General features: G+C 40.2%; 1 protein-coding gene and 1 long non-coding RNA gene across 2 annotated transcripts in view; one reads left to right on the top strand and one right to left on the bottom strand.

The window, feature by feature from the left end:
• The window catches only part of LOC311094718, a 49,381-nt gene extending 43,332 nt beyond the window's left edge, over positions 1 to 6,049 (top strand). The window contains exon 4 of the long non-coding RNA XR_014608712.1: positions 5,454 to 6,049. This is a non-coding gene — a long non-coding RNA (uncharacterized lncRNA). The remainder of the gene's footprint in view (positions 1 to 5,453) is intronic.
• Positions 6,050 to 8,397: 2,348 nt separating this feature from the next.
• On the bottom strand, positions 8,398 to 22,940 carry LOC311094701 (nuclear factor 7, brain-like). Its single transcript, XM_084132825.1, has 6 exons — positions 22,332 to 22,940; positions 11,037 to 11,132; positions 10,694 to 10,924; positions 10,554 to 10,576; positions 10,354 to 10,472; positions 8,398 to 9,975 (listed from the first exon to the last, which is right to left on the bottom strand). The coding sequence occupies exons 1-6, from the start codon at positions 22,725 to 22,727 to the stop codon at positions 9,431 to 9,433; spliced, it is 1,410 nt and encodes a 469-aa protein (XP_083988951.1). The 5' UTR covers positions 22,728 to 22,940; the 3' UTR covers positions 8,398 to 9,430.
• Between the last annotated feature and the right edge of the window lie 1,098 nt (positions 22,941 to 24,038).

The raw sequence follows: 24,038 nt of genomic DNA, 5'->3' as shown, positions 1-24,038 counted from the left end.
CAGGTGTCGTTCAGAGGTGACATGGTAGTTCACAATAAAACAGAGCTGCAAAGGCGACCCGTAAGAGCTGGTGACCAAAAGGAAATAAATCAGCAATTGCAAACAACACTACCAAGGGCTCTCTATCTTAAGAAAATGGAAAACCTTAAAGAATCTGTGGTAGAGTCTGGCTGTCGAGATGAGGCACCATCGCCAGGTGTTCTGAAATCCATTTCAGAAAAAGAATGAAGGACAGGGAACATAAAAATGAAACACTCCAGATGATGGTAGAAGAAAAAAGAGATGAGCTGGATGAGGATATCCAGAAACTGTTCCTTCATCCTAAGGGTGTGATGCTTTGGTCAAACAAAAGCATTGACATATTCCACCAAAGATGTAAAGACAACATAGTATATCTTGATGCAACAGGAAGCATTGTGAAGAAAAGTAAACACAGCACAGGTCCTTTTTACATATACGAGCTGGTGGTCAGAAACCCATACAAGGGTTCCTCTCCTTTTCCAGCAGCTCGTATGTGACCTGTGACCACACCACCTCATCTATAATGTATTTTCTCAGTGCTTTCCAGACAGATCATGCCAAGCAATATGGACACAAACATCAGTTCACTCATGATAATATGTGATGGATCCATGGTCCTCACTCGTCTTCAGCCAAACTAACCTCAATGCCTTGCTCCAAAGTTATTATCAAATATTGACAGGGAAAGGCACCACTGAAGACTTCAGTCTTCCTATTGTCCACCGCTGTCTAAGCCATATAATTAAAAATGCTAAATCCCTGTGTAAAAAGCAGTAAGTTATATTTGTTTTCATAAAAAAGATAATCAAATGAATGGCAACAAATTATTCATGATGATTTATGACAATGTTGTTATTTTTATTGCTCTCTCAGTGCACAAGAACTACCGTTGGCCATGCATGTTTTCAGACTTTTGACCACAGCAAGTCCCATTGTAGAGTTTGATGAAATGCTCCTTAGTTGCACTGTCATCTTCTCAAGCCCATGCAGCTCTGAACATGTTGAGAAGCACTTCAACAACATCCAGACTTTGTTGACCACCATTGGGGAATCAGCTGTTGATGACAGCAGCATTGCTCCTGAGGACCTTGAGGTACACAGTAAACATGAAAAATGTCTTCAAATTATGTCTTCTGCTAACTTGATTCAAATCACTCATGTAAACATCATGTAAAATTTCATATTTTAGGACACCTTCAGTCAGACGTCTTTTCACAGACATTTCATGGAGGTCATAGGCACTGCACCCCTCGATAAAAAAGGTGATCCAAATGTGTCCTACAGTGAGACATTCATTTCCACTTTGGCTGCCAACTTCTTGCCTCATGAAGCTCTTTGGACAGCATGATGCTGGGTCAGTTACACTTTTTTGTGATTGAAAGAGTCACTCAGAGAAAGACTTAAACATATATTTGGTTACTACAATCATTTAGGTGTAAAGTTGTACTTGACATGACCATGTAGAATGTTTGTCAGATGTCTGTAGTACTTTTGGCCCATTGCCAGGCATGGAAATAGTCAGCCCATCAAATGCTTGCTCCAAGGCAAATATCAAAATCTACTAATCACATTCACATTAAATTTGTTATGCAAATGAATTATTCAAGGGATGTGGATCTTGTCAGTTTTGGTCTCAATACCTTTCTTCTGCTTTCACCATCGGGATAACTTTCAGGGCCCGGTTTCCCAAAGCGTTCTTATCTCTAAGTAGTTTTTAACCTATTCCTTAACCTCTCTCTTAACCTTATGGCACGATTCCCGAAACGTTCGTTTGCTAAGTATATCTTCTGTAAGTCACACTTTCGTAAGGTTGGTCTGGACCACTCTTAGCTTTACCTTATCACTGTTGCAGGTCGATATGAATATAATTCTGAAGTTTTAATACACCCAGACAGTATTAAATTAGGCTAATTCAAGTGTTTTCATGCAAAGAATAAAATTGTCATTACACTGATTGTTGTTAGATTTTTAATTATATTATTATACAATATTATTAATTTAATTAAAACGCTCTTTTAAAGGCCAGTGAAAGCATAGGCTACTGTCAGTTAAGTCCTGTTCGGATGCTAATATTGTTTCTCATGGGCTCGTCCGGTATTTTAAACATTTACAGGGGTAAGTCGGTGATTTTAGTGCCGTCCGAATCCATAATATCAGTGTTTTTCTCACCCAACCCGCGTAAAAATCCCTTGCCAAATTAGAACCTACTGTTTATTGACAAACAGGTCGTGTGGTAATTTAATTGCCGTCTGAATCCACATCTCTGAGTTTACAAGAGATTCAAAATTCACGGTTTAAATCCTTTTTGATCACTGCCGAGCACCGTACGCAAGATGTAAACTTTTATTACTGAAATGCTGGAAAGTATTTACAAGAACAATATTTCATCGCAGCTCCAACTCAGCGAACAAAAATGGGAAAGAGAAGAAAGCACGTAAAATTTTGAAAAGGTTATTGTGGCAGCAATATATGTTACAATTTTAAAATATGTAGGCTAGGCTATTATAGGCTATTATAGTTTGGATTATTTTTTATAATATCCAATAATCATAATAAATTGCAATTTCAACTATTTCTGAAGTGCTTCATTTATAAAGATCACCGCTTTCTCACATAAACAGACCCTGCACGAGAGAATAATTGATTCTCGAGCCATCGATATCAAACAATTCAGCAGCATCGCCACAGACAGCACCCGGTAACGTCGCACGTAAGAAGGTATATCTTAAGCAGCTTCCTAAGGTATGGTTTGGGGAACACACTTAGGAACATAAACAACTTTGGTAAGATATATCTTTCGAGCTTTCTTAGAGCGCTAAGAGTGAGCGTTATCGGGAAACCGGGCCCAGCTTTGTACAGATGTTGTTTTACTGTAGGTATAGATATGATGTAGAGTATGCAGAGAAGTTTCCCTAAAACATGACCAAACAATATGTAAAAAATAATATGTTATACTGTATCTTCAGGGGACCTGGGCAGGCATGGTGAAGGATCCCCATACCATCTATTCTCAAAGACATTTTCAAAGATTTCAAAGAAAAAGTGCCAGGTGTGGAATAATGTGGATGAATTTAAATGTCTGAACCTATTACTTTACTCTGAGTCCTTAGATAAGATACTATAGCCGTTTTTATTTTCTTATCAGAATTTCACACAGGACAACAAGACACAAGGAATTATGGAAAAGAGTCAGTGGGACTTGAAGAAAATTCTCTTTAAAGGAAGACGACTGACCAGACTTGACTTCATAATGACTGCAAAGACACGCACACTGCACTTTTAAGAGAATTTAACGATGCGGAACGTATCACTAAAAGAAAGGTAAAACAATCAACATTATATTGTATTTAAATGTGTATTGGTAAGTGTTATGCTTCAAAAAATGTTAAAATTACACAAAATACAGACACATAATAAATTGCTGATCTGGTAAGACAGGCCTAAGGATGCATTTTCCATCCCTGCATCTGTCCAACTGTCTGTCTGTTCACCAACTTACTGTAATGCAAAAAAAAAAAAAAATGTATTGGCCTTATTGGCTCATTACTATGACATTTGGACAGAAATTCCAAGTCTTTCATAAAATTAACTGTAACTACACTACTACACAAAAAATAACTTGTACAAATGTATACGTGTAAATGTATACATTTAATTTCATAGTGTCACATTCACCGCCTTCTTCCTCATCTGTGTCTGCACTACATTCCCCAGGATCCTCTTTGGCGCACCTGCACTCACTCTCCCCTCGTAATTATCATCATCACCTGCACCTCGTCATCATCTCACCCCTTTATATTCAGCACTCACCCTTCAGTCATCGTCTGGTCTCGTCTCTACTCAGACTCACCTCACTACTTACTGTACCTGTGTTATCCTCATAGTCAACTTCAGCCCGTCTTCACCTGCCTTCTTCAGTCCTCCGTCTATCTCCAGTCATCAGCCATCATCTACCTGCATCAGAGAGGCTGTATTATCCTTCAGTTAAGTTCCAGTATCCTTCTGCAAGTTTTCAACTCACCTGCTTAACACCTGGTTCCGTGCTTCTGCTTATAATAAAGATTATTGTCACTCACATCTCGTCTGAACCTGTTCATTCCGTGACACATAGGAGCACCGAATCCTGAAGGAGAAGTGGAGGCAAAGAAAGCAAAGCAGGAGAGGAGTCTGTTACCTCCATCAACAAGCCATTTCAATTAAAAAACAGTGGTAACATTAAGCACATTTGGATACATTACTTAACAAATAACACAATTTTCAAATACATTTCTATTTTCAAATGTCTTTCCTGAAATAAAGCAGGTGCCTACAGCTCTAGGGACAACCAGCACACCTTCTGCTGACAGCCAAACACCATCAGTGGCAGCACAGGACCCAAAGACAGACAGCCAAGACAAAGATGCGTTGGAGGTGAACTTGACTGTACTGTCTTTTTTAGTGTGCACGTACAATCATAATAGTTTGACAATCAAAAGTTAGCTATGCGAACAATTCACAAAATAAGTTAAGCATGTAAAATTAAATATTGTGATGTCCATCTTTGTGTAATTACTACTAATAAGCTAAACACAGATTTATCCAAAGATATCCATCCACAGTCCTAAAGTAGTAATGGAGTCTTCACCAAGGAGGTGTGGTTGGGACACCACAGACACCATTTGTCCAAGTATTGAACGTAAATGACAACCACTGGATCACAGCAAGCAACCTTTTCTGTGGACCCAATGAGCTTTGCATTTACGACAGCCTAAACACAATCATCAACAAGCAGACTACACAAAAACTATCTACTAATGTCACAGATAGATCTGCACAGGACACAGCATTGCAGTGTTTGTCCAGTAACGTTAATGACAGCCAGTTAGTTTTACTGCTTTCTGTAAAGCTTCAAATGTAAGGCAGTTTATGGACTGAGTGCAGTGCAGTGTGTTTACAGTTTACAGTACACAGTTTATTTGTGTGTAGAAAAAAATCCCTGATGCAGTTTTTGATAGAGAGAAACAAGAAACAATTCTAGTTTCACTGTTATTTATTTAACTAATAGACCTACTAATCTCTGTGTAAAAATAATATGATGCTGCCATCTTTCTCAAGTCATTCTTGCACCCCTGTAAATTGACTCCTAATCTCAGGTGAAAAATTGTCATTTTGACCTCCTCTACAAAATAGTGGATTACTCAGAAAATATGTGACATTTAATATTTTGACTTTAATCACTATTTATGTTTGTCTTTCTTCAGAAAAAAAATTATTAACCAAATCAAAAAATTGAGCCGGGGAAGTTTCTGAAATTTGGTTGATTTGACACAGAATGACCCTTCTCAGAAACTAAAGCTAAAATGCATATCATAAAAACTAAATGTGTTAGCAGCACAATCCAATAATGATAAAGTGATATCTCTGATGCCCGTGAACTGTATTGTTACCTTCAGATGAGCTTGATGGGTCGGATGAGATGGATCGGGATGAGGAGCCGTGCTCTACATCAAAGCCCTCCTGTGATGCCCAAACACAGTGGTCAGACCCAGAGATGGAGGACCACACCCATTCAAAGGGCCGACCATCCCCTGCAGAACGAGCACTACACCATCCCCAGAATTATCATGTACAACTGTGCTGTGTTACCCCACTATTTAATTCGACAAATAAAGTCATTTAGCAATAATAAAATCATGTGATCAAACGTAATGGTTATAAAACTATATTTCATTTCCTCATCCATGAACATGATTTGAGTCCCGTCGGATTGATTCCCATCGGCAGTGGAGGTGAAGACGACAACTCCCATGATTCCACACTACACCTGCGTTATTGTTTTGAACATGGCCAAAATTACATACTGTGCCTTTAGCTTTTTATAATAATGTACGGCTGACATGGTTCCCTGTAGGCTATTGTTCACAGCATTAGTTTAGACAGATGTTTTTCCTTGAGAAACAAAATAACACACTGTACATGATATACAGTATTTCAAAATGAATCAACATTGAATCTAATCGAAATCAAGATCGAAATCAAACCGCAAGCTTATCGAATCTATTTGTGAAATTTGTGTTAATACTATAATTCTCACTCCAAGCTGAACTCAAAAGTTGGCAGCGCTGGTCTAGAGACTGGTGTGATTTCTCAAAACTATTTCACATCTATTTTACTGATGGTCATATCAGATGGTTTAAAGTTTCTCTTCATGTGTTGATTTATTTTCTCACAAGTTGATTAACGACTGTATTTTACTTTCATTAATGTAAAATTAAATTGACACGAGATTATTGTTATCAATGCACATAAAAGTAAAAAATGAAAGTGAAATTTCCAAGCATTTTGAAAAACCGCAGATCTTATTGTAAAACGATTCATCCATGTACACATTTTTATTTCATCCTTGTCATATTTAATCCAATCATTTATTCTCCTTAAACTCTACAATCGACTGTAAGCTCACATTCATTTTTGCGTGCAACATCCACATCTCAACATCCAGTCAACAACTGATGAACCTGCCCTACATTTCTGATAATCTGTTACACTTGGATGTATGTCACAATATGTAAGAACAGATCTGTCACTATTTCCTTTTCATTGTGACTTCAAATCACCTTTATTTATATCACGCTTTATACAATACAGATTGTTTCAAAGCAGCTTTACAGTGATAAACAGGAAAATAATGATCAATGATGCAAACAGAAATCAATTCTGCTGTAAAGCAGCTCTAAAAAGACAACAGTGTCATAGCCGTGTGTTGTAGTCCTTAAAAAGTGATTTCTGTAAAAGGAAAAATAAGGAAAGTTGTGAAAACTCTATTGTAGAGTTTTTCTTTTGCCATTTGAGCAAATGGAAAAACAAAAGATATATGTAATGTAGTCTCTCATTCAAACATATTTAAGTTTCCCCAAATATGACGACTTCTGCTTCTGAGAAACCCGGAAATCTGAAAAGGGTCTATGACTAAAATGTGTCAACACTTTATGTTGTCTTACATATTGCAAACGTAGATTTAAACAAACTTTCATTATTTTATGAGTTATATAATGGTTACTTATCAAATTTATAATAATAATAACATATACAGAAATACATAAACAACATAAACAAAAATACAGAAATCAGATTTTTAACCCTTATGCTTCAGTTTATAAAGTTACTCTGAGGTCTTTAGAGGACAAAAATGTCTGTGTCAAAAAATAAACATATTTAAACATGTCATAAACATTTGAAGCTTCGGAGCACAAATTTAATTCTGAAGACCCTCAAGAAGAAGAAAACTCTTGGAAGATTATTGTTGAAAAAAAGTTACAAAAGTGAAAACAGAAAAAGTTAGGGGTTTAAAATATATATATATATATATATATATATATATATATATATATATATATATAAATATAAAATGTATATTTAATAAAACATGTTAAACTCAAAAACTGCAACCAAATAAAAGCCATGAATATAAACAAGTTGTGTTTTAAATAAAAAAATAAAAAAATAAAAAAACAGCTTTCTATGAGATTTTGTTTGGGTTCAGTGCTAAACTGTCCCCATTAAATGCACTGATTTGCAGTACAGTAGAAATTTTCTCTATCAAATATTAGACGTGCACACACACACACACGCACACAGACCATTTTTCTAGTACATGCATACAAACCACACTGACATCCACACGAATTATAACGGCATCATTTATCCAATTGATGCGCAAATATGCAGAAGAAGAAAACATGAATAAAGCGAGTATTTGCTTTATAGGCCAAACTTGAGAAAATGGCGCCATCTTGTGAAAAAGTCCAAATATACATTTTTGTATCTTTACCAACAGAGTAAAAATGTTAAATGTTTGTTTGTTAAATGGCCCTGGGATAAAAAAAAAAAGAAATGTAGTTTTCAATGGGGGTATTTTTGTCCTTAAGGTCCTGATTGTAAATATTTTGTGTTACTAGTGTAAAATTGATTCATGGAAGAAAAAGATGAGGGTGAAATAAGAAAATTCCAATAAAAATAAACACATTTATGAAGTTGGCATTAACACAGGAAACTAATTTTCAGTTTTGTCTTCGTCTTTTCTTTGTCTTTTCAGTTTTATTGTTTTGACATATCAAAATATGACATATCTGAAAAGACAAAAAGGACCTTAAGGACACACAAGGGTTAAGTTGGCTCTAAATGTTACATTTAATGTGATTGATGAATGAGCAGTGTTGGGAACGTTACTTTAAAAAAGTAATTAGTTATAGTTACTCACTACTTGTTCCAAAAAGTAACTGAGTTAGTAACTGAATTACTATAAAATAAAAGTAACTCATTACCAGGGAAAGTAACTATTTGCGTTACTGTTAAAAAAAAAGTTACTATATGTCAAAGAATTTGGATTTTTTTTTTGCAGTTTTCACAAGTCAGTTGAAATGAGTAGAACAGACAGGTGTTTGTATATAACTTTCGATATTTATTGCATGTCGACAGACAGCAAGAGGTTTATCCTGCACTTCAAGCATTATCTTTGTAAGAAAAGTAAACAGTTACACCATATAAAGTGCATTTAACTCTAGCAAATTAAATCAACCGCTCTCAACTTTTTATTAAAAGTTTTATTAATAAAGTAAAGGCATAGAACCAGTTTATTTGTAGTGCACTGACAATAGTTTTATATAATTAGTTAATTAATTAAATTAATAAAAAGACAAAAAGACCTTGAGATATGTTTGGTAATTATACCTGAATGAATTGAAAATTAATTTGCTACATTTCAGATTAATAACGTTATATTTGTTTTCCTTAAAATTTTAATTAGCAGTAACTTAAACACTTTGCAGTTTGAATATCCATAAACAAAATTACGGAGTATGTTTTTATGTTTCCACTGTTCGATCGCGTCCGCACCTCACACACACACACACACACACACACACACACATGCACGCACGCACGCATGCACGCACACACTCACACAAATGTAAACACTTTGCGCCTTTTCGATCGCGCCCGCGCCTCTCTCTCTCTCTCTCTCTCTCTCTCTCTCTCTGTGGCGCGTGTGCTGGCATGTGTGTAAAAACACTGGCTCTGATTGGCTACCATGAAACACATGACTCTGCCTTAGCCAATCATAATCGCTTAACTCGTTATTAACCCACCTCCTCACTAGCTGTGCGAGCCAGGGGTGCGTTCGGATTACACAGTTTATTCAATCAATGCATAGTAACGCAACGACTTTAAAGTCCAGTAATGTTAACGGCGTTGTAACGACGGGAAAAGTAATTAGTTAGATTACCCCGTTACTGAAAAAATAACGTCGTTACCTAACGCCGTTCTTTTAAACGGCGTTATTCCAAACACTGTGAATGAGACCCTTTTATTACAGTGTTATTATTGAAGCATAATTTGCAAAACTAAACTGAATCTAGAAGCATAATCAGATTTAACTGTGATTTTCTGCTGTAATAAACAGTTTAACTGGTAAGATCCTCAGAGGGGAAGTTTTGCAGTGATTACATAAGAATGGAAAGACTGTGTCGTTGAAGGTGGATGTGAATGTGAGTAAATGTGTGTTAGTTACAGGATCAGAGAATGACACTGTTCCTCTGTCATAGTCCAGCTGAACTCTCACACGCTGAAGCTTCTGTTTAACAGGAAAGACAGTGACGGGTTGCTCTGGGGATTGTGAGGTGTATTTGCTGTTCATGTACCACACACACCAGACATTAGAGTCAAAGAAAACCACTCCCTTCCTTTGGTTTGATGCTGTGGTTATTCCAAGAATCCAGTATGTATTGTCTCCAACCTCCACATCCCAGCAGTGTGTTCCTGAGTTAAAGCCCTCAGATCCCAGGACACATGCATACTCATCAAACCTCTCTGGATTATCAGGAAGTATTTTACCTACATCACTGAGCGACACACTGGTCAGATCAGCAGAGAGTGTGAGATGAGGATGTGCTGTGTTTGGATCCAGAGTCAACGGAGCTGCAAAGAGAATAACATCAGATTACAGGATGAAATATGATGTATTAGAAATGTAAATGTAAAACACATATAAAATTTTGTTGAAAGAAATCATAAATCATAACAATGGTCTCTCAGTTACTGTCAGAATGGATTGAGGCTTCAGGTTTAATATCAGTATTCAATAAACATTATTGTATCCTAATACATAAATATAAACCATGAGGAATAGACTTTTCGTTATGAGTTTACTGTATGATCTGATGATTTCCCGTAATACAGTTCAGATTCACTTAGAAATTCAAGTGATTGTTAAATATATTTCTATCAAATGTTGATGTTGTGTGCGTTTATATCTGAACTATCTTCTGCACTGGTGTCAAATCTGCTGAGACTCACTGTGTTGGACAGTTTCCAGCATCTTCTCCCAGACTCTGAACGGCAGGTTACCCAGATAACGCGACACATGAATCAAAGCTCCAGAACTCATCCGTGGATCCGGCTGTGAGATCTGGACTCTGAGGAACATTCAGGAGTCAGAACTGCAGTGAATTTGAGTTCAGATCCACTGAGAGAAGAGATACGAGCAGCTCACTCACCTTTCCATCGTGACTTTATAGTTCTGGAAAATATAGAGTTTGAAAACATTTTAATATCTTATCAAACACTCTCAGTGTCAATGAGTCTCTCTATACAAGTTGTTTTATGCACAGAGAATGAAGCCAGATTGATTTGTCACCTTTAGAAACGAGACGTCATTGTCTTTCATCATCTCCTCCATGTCTCTGATTGTGTGTGAAAGAGCTGAGATGTGTGTGTTCATCTCCTCCAGCTTCTCCTTCATCCTCTGCTTCTTCTGCTCCTCTTCCTCTCTCAGTGCAGTGATTGTAACTTCTTCTTCGTCTCTGAGAAACTGATGAAGCTTCTCAAACTCTTCTTTAATCTGACGCTCTGTGTGCTCAGCTTGAGACTGAAATCAAATCACATTCACTTCAGTCAGCGCTGTATGAACACACACTCCACTAATGTCAATAATAAACTCTGTGTGTGAATGGTGAGTATTTAACTCTTTATATCCTCACCTTGATGTGTTTAATAGTTCTATCACACTTTTTCTTCATTTCTTTTCCATGTTTGAGCTTGTTTTGTAAGGACGTCAGTGCTGTATTAAATTCCTCCTACAGGTTAAGATGAAAATCTGTGAAACTTATGCAGCTCTAAGAGATTTAAACATTGTATGTTTGGATGTTTTTATTGTTATATTATTTATATGTTGAATGGTGTAACATCTGCATCTGCCATTCAGTCCTTCAACCGCCAGAGGGAGCCATCCCCTGAATACTGAATACTGCCACATCACTTCCTGTTCCTATCAGTTATAACAGAGAATGTCTAATAGGAAGAGAATTGGCACTCTCTGCTTACTTCCGGTTTCTGGACTGGCTGCAGTAACACGTCTCTGTCCATGCGGGGGCGCTCGCAGGCGAGTGCAGAATGAATGGAGGTCTATGGCAAAAAAAACTCAAAATCCAATTTTCTCAGGATATAATTTTTTGTCTAGTAATTTGAATGTTGTATTCGAAAGGAGATGCAAAGAAATTACACATTGCTGGGTGTTAGATTTTTTAGAGTCACTTATTTGGTTTAAAAAGTCTTTTAAAATGTCAATGACGTCAGAATGCTGACGTCATTAGCAGAATGCTAGCGTGTTATGGGCAACAACAACTCAACCTGTAAGAAATCGAAAAGAAATAAGTACTCGTTCATTCAACTTTCGACCTATAACCCATGTTGAACTTGCAAAATTTACAATAAAATCTGAGATTTCTCAACGGTAATCGGGTGAAAGAGACACATTTAGCCGTCTAGCCCCATTGACTCCCATTCATTCTGCACTCGCCCGCGATCACCTCCAGTGGAATTCTAATGGAACTGCAACCAAGATCGATACAATGGGGCTAATAGGAAGTGCCAAGGCTCTCCGTAGACGGGCTCTGGTTATAAGCAATGTTGTTTGTACATCATGTTGCGAAGTATTGCCAGTTCCCTTTCAAGGCGGTCACTTCGACATTACGTCACTGACGTATATGGGAACTCCTTCCTTCTCCATTTCACTGAAATCTTATAGGCTAACGCCAGCTGGAGACAGCTGGCCAATTGACGCGAACATGCAAATGCTGACCGACCGCGGGCAGTATAAATAGCGTGGGCGCGACAATTACGTCAGACTCTTTTTCTTCACGCTAGAAGTCTTATCTGAAGTCATCGTGGAAGTTGCAATAGAGGTTACTCACCACGTACCCTCCCCGCATCCGATGGCTGCTACTACATGCAGATATGTGCGGGTCCTATTGACTCGCTCCACCCTCAAGGATCAACCGAGGCCGCACTTAAGGACGACAGGCACGTGCCGGACAGTGCGCGCCCTCAGAGGAATAAACCCGGGCATCAGCGGGGATGAGGCCCACTGCCGCCAGCAGGCCGCTGGTGGGCCCTCTCCCGCCCAAGACGATACTTTAGCCCGGTATCTCAGCAGCAGCCAACGAGCGCGTTGTACAACCCGCTCGCCTGCACCCAAACACTGTTTCTATAGCAACTCAAGTCTTCCTAGCCAGTCTAGGGAAATGACGGTGTTCAAGTCCCGCTGCGGCCGGACTTCCACCAAAACTTCTAAAGAACAGGCTACTTCACGAAAGACTCCGTCTTCCACAACGTCCTAAAAGTGGTAGTCGTGCGCAAGACGCACGTCTAGAGAGACGAGGCAAAGGCATGGCCGAGTCTAAAAGGGAAGTGTGGATGTTATGAGTCTCTGACGCCCCGCTCTGACAATGGAAAGTGCACAGCCGCAATCCGGTGAGTGTTTACCCCCCTTCTAGTCAGTCTTGACTACGGGGTTGCGCAGTCGTTACCGCTTATGCTGTTGACGCTGGGCCTACGTAACTTTACATATTGATGTGTTTACAGCTTATGTTGTCAGGCTGCCCTGTATCTTTCAGTGCAACTGGCCATGCAACTACGTATTCACAGTTGTCGTCGCTACGCCACTGACGCTGTGTTTATGTACACACTGCACACTGATATGTTATAATTTTGCCGTTGTATATTGCCCTGTATCCTTCAGTGCAATGGCTATTCTGATTACTACGCAGTGCGTATTCACCGTTGTTGCGCGATGCAACTGACGCTGTGTTTATGGACACACCGCACACTGATATATGTGTTATGATTTGTGCCGTTATATATTGCACTGTATCCTTCAGTGCAACTGGCCATTCAACTACGTATGCACAGTTGTTGTCGCTACGCCACTGACGCTGTGTTTATGTACACACTGCACACTAATATGTGTTATGATTTGTGCCGTTATATATTGCACTGTATCCTTCAGTGCAACTGGCCATTCAACTACGTATTCACAGTTGTTGTCGCTACGCCACTGACGCTGTGTTTATGTACACACTGCACACTAATGTGTTATGATTTGTGCCGTTATATATTGCCCTGTATCCTTCAGTGCAAATGGCTATTCTGATTACCGCATGTTCACAGTTGTTGTGCAACGCAAATGACTCTGTGTTTATGTACACACTACACACTGATGTGTTATAATTTTGCCGTTGTATATTGCCCTGTATCCTTCAGTGCAATGGCTATTCTGATTACTACGCAGTGCGTATTCACAGTTGTTGCGCGATGCAACTCACGCTGTGTTTATGGACACACTACACACTGATATGTGCTATGATTTGTGCCGTTGTATATTGCGCTTTATCCTTCAGTGCAATGGCTATTCTGATTACTACGCAGTGCGTATTCACAGTTGTTGCGTGATGCAACTGACGCTGTGTTTACGTACACACTACACACTGACATGTGTTATGAATTTTGCCGTTGTATATTGCCCTGTATCCTTCAGTGCAAATGGCTATTCTGACTACTACGTATTCACAGTTGTTGCGCTATGCAACTGGTGCTGCGTTACGTACACACCGCACTCTGTTATGTGCTATGATCTATGCCATTGTATATTGCCCTGTGTCATTCAGTGCAAATGGCTTTTCTGATTACTATGCAGTGCGTATTCACAGTTGTCGTGCGATGCAACTGACGCTATGTATACGTACACACTACACACTGATATGTGTTATGAATTTTGCCGTTATATATTGCCCTGTATCCTTCAGTGCAAATGGCTATTCTGATTGCTGTGTATTCACAGTTGCTGTGCAATGCCACTGACGCTGTGTTATGTACATTGATATGTGTCTATGACTTATGCCGTTATATATTGCCCTGTATCCTCAGTGCAACCGGCTATTCTGGTTACTACGTATTTACAGTCGTTGTTGCTGTGCATAGTCACAGTTTGTCGCTACGGCGACTTGCGCTGCATCTGTGTACACACTGAAGCGTTATGCTGTTATGTTGCCCTTCAACGTAACCGACCATTGCGTTTGAACTGCGCATATTCATGCAGTTTCAGTCGCTTCGACGACTTGCGCTGCATTATACACACAGATGTTTTAAAAGTGCACACTGATGTGTTATGCTGTTATGTTGCCCTCTATCCTTCAGTGCAACAACCAGCTGTCCTATCTAACTGTGCATATTCACAGTTCTGTCGCTACGGCGACTACACTGCACTTATGTACGTACAAGGATGTGTTTTTGCTATTTTGTTGCCCTGTTTCCTTCAGTGCAAAACTAGCTGTCTTATCTAACCGTGCATATTCACAATTTCTGGATGTATGTACATACATGGATGCGTTATGCTGTAATGCTGCCCTGTTTCCTTCAGTGCAGCTAGCCATCCTGATCTAACTGTGCATCTCAGTTCTGTCTCTACACAGTTTCTGTCGCTACGGCGACTACGCTGGATTTATGTACATACATGGATGCGCTATTCTTGCGCACTTGTGTTATGCTGTCATGTTGCCCTGTATCTTAGTGCAACTAGCTATCCCAGTCGAACTGTGCATATTCACAGTCTCTGTCGATATACGGCGACCTGCGCTGCATTTAATTGCACATGGATGTGTTCATGCTGCGGTGTTGCCCCGTATCCTTCAGTGCCTATACTGAGCTACTGCGTTAAGTTGGCGCTACAGCGACCAATGCTGTTATGTACATGTGCTACGCTGTTATGTTGCCCCGTTGCCTTCAGTGCAACTGACTATTCTGTACTAACTCGTATACTCACAGTTCTAGCTACGGCTACGACTGTGTTTGTGTACTTCTGAGGTTCTATGCTATTATGGGGCTATTATCTAACTGCGTATATTCACAGTTGTTGTCGCTACGGCCACTAGCACTGTGTTTATGTACATTCAATTATGTGTTAATTTGAACTTCCGTACATCGGCTATAGAACATCGGCTATGTTCTACAAGGGAGTGTCAGTTTCCTTGTGACCCCCTTACTGGCCTTTCATCCCCGGTTCATGGACCTGAGAGTTATGGGGCTCCCCCATGACAATCCCCCTCAGGAAGGTCCTGCTTCTACAGGTGATCGGCACGATTGGCACCCCAGCCCCAAGCTGTGGAACCTTCTTGTGTGTCCGCTGCTGGGTCCATAGTTGAGCAAGACACTTCACACTAATAAGTGCTGAGAGCTTCCTTGAATATGGCCTTCCACCTGCTCTCGCCCCAGCGAAGCACTTTGGAGACCTACGCTCATTCTAAGTGAAGGATGTTGCATTGTCTCGGACCTGGTGACTGCAGCGTCACTCCCCATCCGATACCAAGCTGCGTTCCGAAGTCGCTTACACCGTTCAGAGCACAGTTTGATCCCTGCCCGCCTTATCTGCTGAGCCGTCAGCCTCGCATGATGCCGATGCTCAGAGTGCTGTTGGCCCTGTAAGGGCTTTGCGGATGTACGTGGATCACTAGGCAGCAGTCTGACTAGCTGTTTGTGTGCTTGGTGGATGGTACTAGGGACGTGCTGTTTTATACTGAGACTTTCTCCTAAATTCGACGCTTTCAATGTTGGCTTAATGCCTACGGGATTTAGGTATGCTGGCTGTCTTCTCAGAACACATTCGCCAGGGTTTCAATTTTGGTGCACTGCCTATAGCGTCGTGGGTTCGGTGAGTTTTATTAAGTGTACTCATGAACTGTTACCACCAGCTGTGCAGTGGTCTGCATTATGCGGAGTTACCATTGCTGCTAACTCTGTGTTATGACTTAAGGTTTCACGGCTGTTTCCGCATTACGCAGTAGTTTTCTATAAACTGTTACTCTGTGTATGGCTATAGGTTATGCAGCTGTCACCGCTATTGCCGTCGACACTGTGTTAACTCTTGTGTTTGAATGCTTATGGTGTTGTGCTGCCCTGTCCAGTGCAGCCTTCGCTTCATTGCATTGGATATGCAACTTGGTAAGGTCGGATCAGATGTTTCTTGGTCTAGTTTTGCCTATCAGTTCGAGTGCTCCTAGCGGTGCTGCTGGCTTAGAACTGTTGTCTCTCGTGGGAGTGTGGCTTGACCCCGTTCAGGGCTTATCTTCACTGCGCTCACGGCGGGATTCTATACAGTTCCCATATACGTCAGTGACGTAATGTCGAAGTGACCGCCTTGAAAGGGAACGTCTCCGGTTACTATCGTAACCTCGGTTCCCTGAGAGGCGGGAACGAGACATTACGTCAGCCGCCGTGCTCGCCGTTTGATCAGCTGTGCTAGCGTTCAGTCTTGATTCTGACGTAATTGTCGCGCCCACGCTATTTATACTGCCCGCGGTCGGTCAGCATTTGCATGTTCGCGTCAATTGGCCAGCTGTCTCCAGCTGGCGTTAGCCTATAAGATTTCAGTGAAATGGAGAAGGAAGGAGTTCCCATATACTTCAGTGACGTAATGTCTCGTTCCCGCCTCTCAGGGAACCGAGGTTACGATAGTAACCGGAGACGTTTACCCTGTCTCTTTCGAGTGTTTTGCTTATCCCTATTTTGGTTTTGTGATATTGCCTGTTTGTGACCACGATTCTTGGATTATCGGATTTGGACTTGTTTGCTATTTTGGACTGCTTCTACTGTTATCGACCCTGCATTTTTTGACTATGATACTCACCTTGATTATCTATTTGTTTGTACTGCTGTGTGAAATAAAGCACTGCATATGGATTCAAACATTCATCCGAGTCAGTCATCGTTACAAATGGGTCATTCTCAGGAAGCATTTGTGCCTGAAAATGGCAGGCCATATATTTTTTAATTATTTAATTTTGGAAAGGATGAACATCAAGAAATCGTGTTTTCATTAAACAAATATGTTTTTTGAAATGGCCAATTCTTAATTATTATATCCACGCATTTATACATTTGTGGTTGTGTAAATACAAATACAGAAAGTGAAAGAATGCTAGTATTACTCACTTTTTGGTGTGTCTTGTAATAAATCACATATTATTAATGGGGAAAAAAATTATTAACCCAGAAAATTTTCTATTTTTTAAATTATGTTTTACTAACAAAGTTCGGGAGAAGCACGTTCAGATAATTAACCTAATTGTCATGGGAGGAGTTCATCCAGTCAGTCAACTCAATTAACATCAGGAGGTTTTAAGTTATATACAGCAGTTTTTACCACTATTCTATGACAGTTTTCCAGCATCACTCCACCACCCCATCTCCTCACTTACTGCTATCCCAAACCTGGGATGGGGGAGTACTCTGGGTTCAGGCCAAATTCCCCTCGGACAGCACGCCAAATACGCATATCCTTTACTCTATCTAATTATATGTAACTCACGCAAAATATGAAGGGCTTCCCTCTCTTTACACTGTGAGCACAATTAATAGGCAAGTTGTATTTTTGAGGATTAATTTTATTATTGAACAACCACAGTGCTCTCAGTCAATCCAAAATGTTAATAAACCTCAAACCTGAATATTTAAGGAAGTAAAAGTGAGGTTTTAGCTTTCTTAGGACAATTTCTATGTGTGCACAATTACTAGGCAACTCTTAGTGTGCAGAATTATTATGCAGAAAAATGAAAAATTTCCCATCTCACTTGTTTATTTTCATCTGTTAAAGTGAGAATAATAAATAAACAACTCACTTTACAGATAAACATTTCTGAGATTTAAAGAAAAGAATGAGTGACCAATATTGATGTTATTGAAAAGAAGCCACCCTTCTTTTCAATAACAGTTATAAGCCGTCCATTCATGGAGTCTGTCAATTTCTTGATCTGTTGATGATCAATTTTTTGTGCAGCAGCCATAGCCTCCCATACACTGTTCAGAGAGGTGTACTGTTTCCCTTCACCGTAAATCTCCCGTTTTTAGAAGGACCCACAAGTTATCAATAGGGTTTAGAACATGTGAGGAAGGGGGCCATGGGGTCATTATTCTTTCATTTTTAAGGCATTTACTGGCTAGTACATTGATGCATGCGATGGAGCACCTTGCTGTCGTCTGGAGTGGAGCTCTGTGCAATTTTAAAGAGTGCTGCAATCCTCTGAAAGACTTTTTTTAAATTTTTGACTTTTCAGAGTCAGTTAAATCAGTTAATTTTGCACACCTTGATATAGGGTGTTGATCTCCTTAGGCCACACCCTCCCTCATTACACACATACACATCACCTGATATGCTTAAATCCAGTAAGCATTCAAGTTTATATAGCTTGGAGTTGGAAAAAATGCATAAAAAAATACTCACTTGCCTAATAATTCTGCACACAGTGCGCTTGGACGTCATTCATTCAGAATCTTGACTGAAGCAACTTGGCATTGTAAGATCCTGAGTTAGGTCCCCATAAGAATCTCTTTGCTAACGCTTATGGGGAACGTATAAAATCACACTGTGTAACAGCAAGGGATCCTGGCTCGACTAAGTATGTCAAGTTTCACACACAGATCGAAATGAGCGTGGCAATAGAGTGGTGCAGGTATGACAACACTTTGTAGGCCAAAACGCGGAAGCGAGTTGCATTTTGGCACTTCCGGTTCCATCGTCCCGAAGTCAATGGATTTTTTGAATGGGATTTTGTTTAAATGCCTGAAATAAGGTCTGTGGTGAACACAAGTTCAAGACACTTTCAGGTTTTATTCTATGACATAAAATACATCAGTATTACCCCACTTGTGATTTTTTTTTAAGCTGTTACATCTTGAAAAAGGCTGTTGCTAACAAGTGGCTAAATGGGACTACAGAGGCTGTCGAGGAAGGTGGCGGCTCAGCTTTCTTGCTCCCTTTAACTCTTTCTATGCCAACGTTTAAAAAAAAAAAGTTGCCAGCCTTCGCCAGTGTTTTTGATCATTTTCACAAACATTTCATGGCCCCCAGAAAATTTGTTTGTAAATATCTGAACATGCAATATATCAATAGAAAGAACTGACCCTCTGGTTTTAAATAGAAACTTCTTCATGCAAAAAAAAATAAATAAAAATCTTCATGCATTCTTTTTTTATCAATACTTGGGTAATGTGGGTAAGTTTCATAAAAAAAAGCTAAATTTTGAGCAAAAAGCTGAGAAAATCATGCTTTTGTTTAAGACTACATCTGGACGATTCAGAACGAAGATCAAAACACAGATGGAGTACGTCGAGTCCATCAACACCCCTAATGCTTGCACAGTCCTATACCTCATCCTCGGTCGACATTTCATTCAGTAACATTTGGCAGGTTTGATTTATATGCTGTTTAATGTCGGTGATCACATCATTTTACATATGCATATGATTGCATATATGAAATCGCTTGTTTCTTTGTTTCTGCATCTTCTTCGCATATGTTTTAGTCAGGAGATTCATTACTCTTTCAGAAGATGCGTAATAGTGCGTATAACAGTGAAAACACAGAAATCAGGAAATTCTATCAATGGCGGGGAAGCTTTTTTTTTTTTTTTTAACAAATGGCAGAAATTTTCGACAATGGTGGGGAAAGAGTTAAAAATCGTACCACTAGGTAATTTCTAACGACTGGGCGATTATAGACGTGCACGTGGAATGCTGTTATAGCGGCCACATACACTTTCACTGTGGATGGCATACGGCCTCTATCAAGGAAAGCAATAATTATTGGTGTTGGGCAGTTAAATGGGTCTTCTACCCACGACCTGCACCAATTTGTGAAAACTCTCTATTTACGTGTGCAAAGTGTAATGGAAAAATTTGATTTCCATTGATCTTCAACATATATTGCAAAGTAATGTGTCACGTGTCTATATTGTAAATGTGTGAAACAAGATATATGTATGTGCGTGCCTGGGGAGGGGCTTGGTGTGCCACTTCAGTAACATATGGGACAGGATCTTTGACCCTAGTATCTGACAGTTTGTGTCTTTAGGTATAGAAACTTGAACAGCAACGGGTCCCTTATCTATATGGCTCAAAGAAACAGCCGCTGGGAAGGAACCTTGAAACAGGGTATAAAGGCCCATCTCTTCCTGCCTGTGTGTCACTCACCCTACAGCGTAACTTCTGTGTGGTAGACTGAACCTTCTTGCAAGAATAAATACTTTTAAAAGACCATATGATTCAGAGTGTTTCTCACGCAGTGATGATAATTTAATAGAAATTTTGCCACAACAAAAGACACCTTGTGGAAGAAGCCCTGAGCTCAGAGATAGTGTTCAACAGCTCTGAGAGACCACATCTGAGGCTGGAAAGCTCCGTCGAGCGGCCAGACATGGAGATTTCTTGACTCTGGGTTGGGGTATATCATGAGGGAGGGAGTGCTTGAGGAGGAGGTCTCTCCTCAGGGGGATAGTCCACAGAGGGGCTGTCAGCATCTCCACCAGTTCTGGGAACCACGGCTGGTTGGATCATTTCAGTGCCACTAACAGAACTGATTCTCTCTCCTCTCTGATTTTGCAAAGCACACAAGGCAGAAGTTTCACTGGAGGAAAGGCATACTTGTGGTGTGCTTTTGGCCAGCTGTGAGCGAGTGCATCTACCCCCAGGGGAGACTGTGTCAACGAATAAAACACCGGGCAGTGAGTGTCCTCCATGGATGCAAAGAGATCCACCTCTGTCCCTCTGAATGCACTCTAAATCATATTGACAGTCAAAGGGTGTAGTCTCCACTCTCCGTGGATCACCCAGCCCCTTGATTGCATGTCCTCGCCGATTTTTAGGCATCCGAGGACATGTAAAGCCTGAATGGAGAGGAGGTGTTGATCTGCCCAAAGAAGAAGGTCCTTCCCTAGCAGAGGCCGCGAGCTCACACCCCCTTGCTGATTTATAAATGCTACTACTGTCATGTTGTCCGTCCTGAAGAGAAAGTGACGGTGGAGAATGTCTGGGAGAAAGCACACGAGCGCTAGCTGTACGGCACGGAGATCCAGACAGTTTTTTTGCCACGACTTCTCCGTTTCTGACCACGTCCAGACTTCTTCAGAAGCTCGTCTTCAGCGCTGGGTGCAGCTTTCCTTCCCTGAGAGACAGCGTCAGGCCTGCTGTCCCTGTCAGGACGGGGCCTCTGACTCTTCGAGCCATGACGATGCTTCGGCTACGGCTATCTTGGTCTCACCACCGGTTTATGCTCACACCGAGCAGCAGCAGAAGGGACAGCTTATTTAAAACTTATTTAAACATGACATGACAAAAATGTATGAAACTTGAATTGCTCTGTTTGTAAGTTAACTCGAACTCTCCCGCCATCTAGCTTGAATCATGAGTTGTCGCTGGGTCACATGACCATAAATGATAAAATTACTTCCTTGAAGTGATCATCGCATGTACCCTTCACTATAACAGCCTTGTGGAAGGGCCCTTTGTGAAGGAAACCAGTTGTTCACTTTCGTTTGGAACACGTTTCGTTTGGAACACCCCTACAAATGGCCCGAGGTGCCCTTCAAGGTCACCTACAATAAGGTGCCCTACAAGGTGCAAAAACACCATTTGGAATGTGCCCTTTGATGATAGGCTTCTTGCAGAAGGTTGGCTGAAGGAAAAGATTCAGAATGAATGACGTCCAAATGCCGCCTTATAGAGAAGGAAGCCCCACATATTTTGTTTGAACACCATTGGCCAGTGTTACTGCAATGATTAAATCAGGCTGTGGTGAGCAGGACGAGGCCGAGAACGGCGCAAGGCAAGTGGTGTGATTGCTGATGAGTGACACCTGCGCACCGCACCGGTCTTGTGTCTCTCACGGAGGAGCGATGATCGTGAAGGATGAGAGAGGACCAGGCCTGGACTGTTTTATTTGATATTTTGTTTTATTATGTGTGGTGGAAGTTATCCGTGAGGGGCTGCTGTCTTTATGTGTTTATATGTTCACCAGTTCTCGCCTCCTTCTTCCCATAACAACTACGAACTACGTTACAAAGGCTGGAGTAAGCATTAGCAAACGCAATGTCGAAGTGAGCCGAATCGAAAGGGAACTGTTTATGTTTAACACTGTATTTAGCATATGGCATGAGAGACATTTGTCTTACCTTGTAAGATGAAAGCACTTCACTGATGGGTCTGAATGTGTGATTGGTGTGTTTCTCTGAGTCTCTGCACACTAAACACACAGGCTGTTTGTCCTCCAGACAGAAGAGTTTGAGTTTCTCACTGTGTAAACTGCAGATCTCCTCAGATCCTGATGAACGTTTCTCATTTCCCTCCTTTATCAATGAATCACACAAGTTTTTTAATGTGAGATTAATTGGAGGATCATGTTTAGATGATCTTCTCCTGCAGAGAGGACACTCCTGAGTTTCCTTAGTTTTCCAGAACTGTTGTAGACACTCTTTACAAATACTGTGACTACAGGACAGAAAAACAGGAGTCTTGAAGATTTCACAGCAAACAGGACAAGAAAGCTCTTCCACAGAATTTGAATCCATTTCCTCGTCTTGAAAAAGATCCAATGATCTACAATTTACTTTCACTCTTTGAACGTTGGTTTGAAAAGTAAATCACCATTACAATCAAAATCTAATCTGGATTAATTCAGAAATACACAAAAACCCTAATATAATGTGTCCTCGTCTGTTCTTCACAACTCGTTTTAGCATTCATTGAAAATGAAAGATAGAAATAAAGACTAGTCACTTCCTGCTAGGTTTTGTAAGAGGGTGGAGTTTCTGATGATCTTTTGGAGCCTCAGGTGTCGAAACTAGGTGCTGCTGAAACTAGTCTTACAAGTTAGTAATCACATTTTTTCTTTAACCCTTTCATGCATAGAGGTCACAGTCAGCCTAAGTATTATTATTTTATAATTATGTTATTATTTTATAATATTATATAATTATTTGTTCCGGTCCCTAGGGAGTCCCTAATGCTTATGAGCTGTCTAAACACTGATAATAACAACTTTTTTTTTAGATTTAAAGTTTTAAAACTTTAACCTAATTTAGGCTTTTATTATAAGTTCAGTTATATTAGTTATTATTGCTTCATAATCTTTGATACCACCAGTCATTATTGTCTATACAATGTATGAATCCATTCAAATCCGTAATTTTTTAAATATTGACTTAAATTGTGTGTAGATACTGACTTGTTGTAAAACAACAACAACAACATAGTATTATCATGGAAGCTACTTTTGGCTCTTTTTGATGTAATCATAACTGAAACTAAATACTGCAATAAGTAAAAAGATATAAAAAAAGATATCTGGTGCGACAGTTTATTTTGTCTCTGTAGTTTGATATGGCTAACTTGCCAGTAGCATGTGTGAGATGAGATCATAGACAGTATATAAACTGGACACAGCGACCCCATAGGTTTCAACAGAGAGAAGTGAAGCACATTAGAAGCCCTCATTTCCTGATTGCCGAGCGTACTGCGCAGACTCAAACTGAGCTTGACGACGTGGATGTGACGTGAGCAACCTGCCTGACAGTTGTAAGTTTTCTAGTAGCTGTGCCAAACGAAATCTGAACCATTCCCTTCCGAATCTTGCAGAGTGGGAAGGCGTGAGTAGGATCTGTCCATGAGCTAGGAGCAGGAGCAACGTCATGACTCTCTATGGGCTTCTCCCTTGACTTTATCGGACTTTATGCCTCCACGTCCCCCCGATTGACTGCGAGCTTCTCTTCCTGTCTCTACGGTAATTTCCAGAGAGTCGCGTGGTTATGACGCAATCGTTAGCCTACTTTTACAAAAACTGCTTCTACGGGGCCATAACGTAAGATACAAGGTAATGGAGC

Source organism: Abramis brama, assembly GCF_963993115.1.
Source record: "Abramis brama genome assembly, chromosome: 13".
Taxonomy (NCBI): Eukaryota; Metazoa; Chordata; class Actinopteri; order Cypriniformes; family Leuciscidae; genus Abramis; species Abramis brama.
Note: the sequence above shows the minus strand (reverse complement) of the source record. Positions and strands in the feature narration are given on the sequence as shown.

What these genes read in the sequence shown, in the direction of transcription:
- LOC311094701 (XM_084132825.1), bottom strand. Translation starts at nt 22,727, where the DNA reads ATGGATTCAAATTCTGTGGAAGAGCTTTCTTGTCCTGTTTGCTGTGAA. An exon ending in TATAAAGTCACGATGGAAAG is followed by an intron (nt 10,473 to 10,553) that starts GTGAGTGAGCTG and finishes AATGTTCCTCAG; the next exon opens with AGTCCAGATCTCACAGCCGG. An exon ending in GCTGGAAACTGTCCAACACA is followed by an intron (nt 9,976 to 10,353) that starts GTGAGTCTCAGC and finishes TTCTCTTTGCAG; the next exon opens with CTCCGTTGACTCTGGATCCA.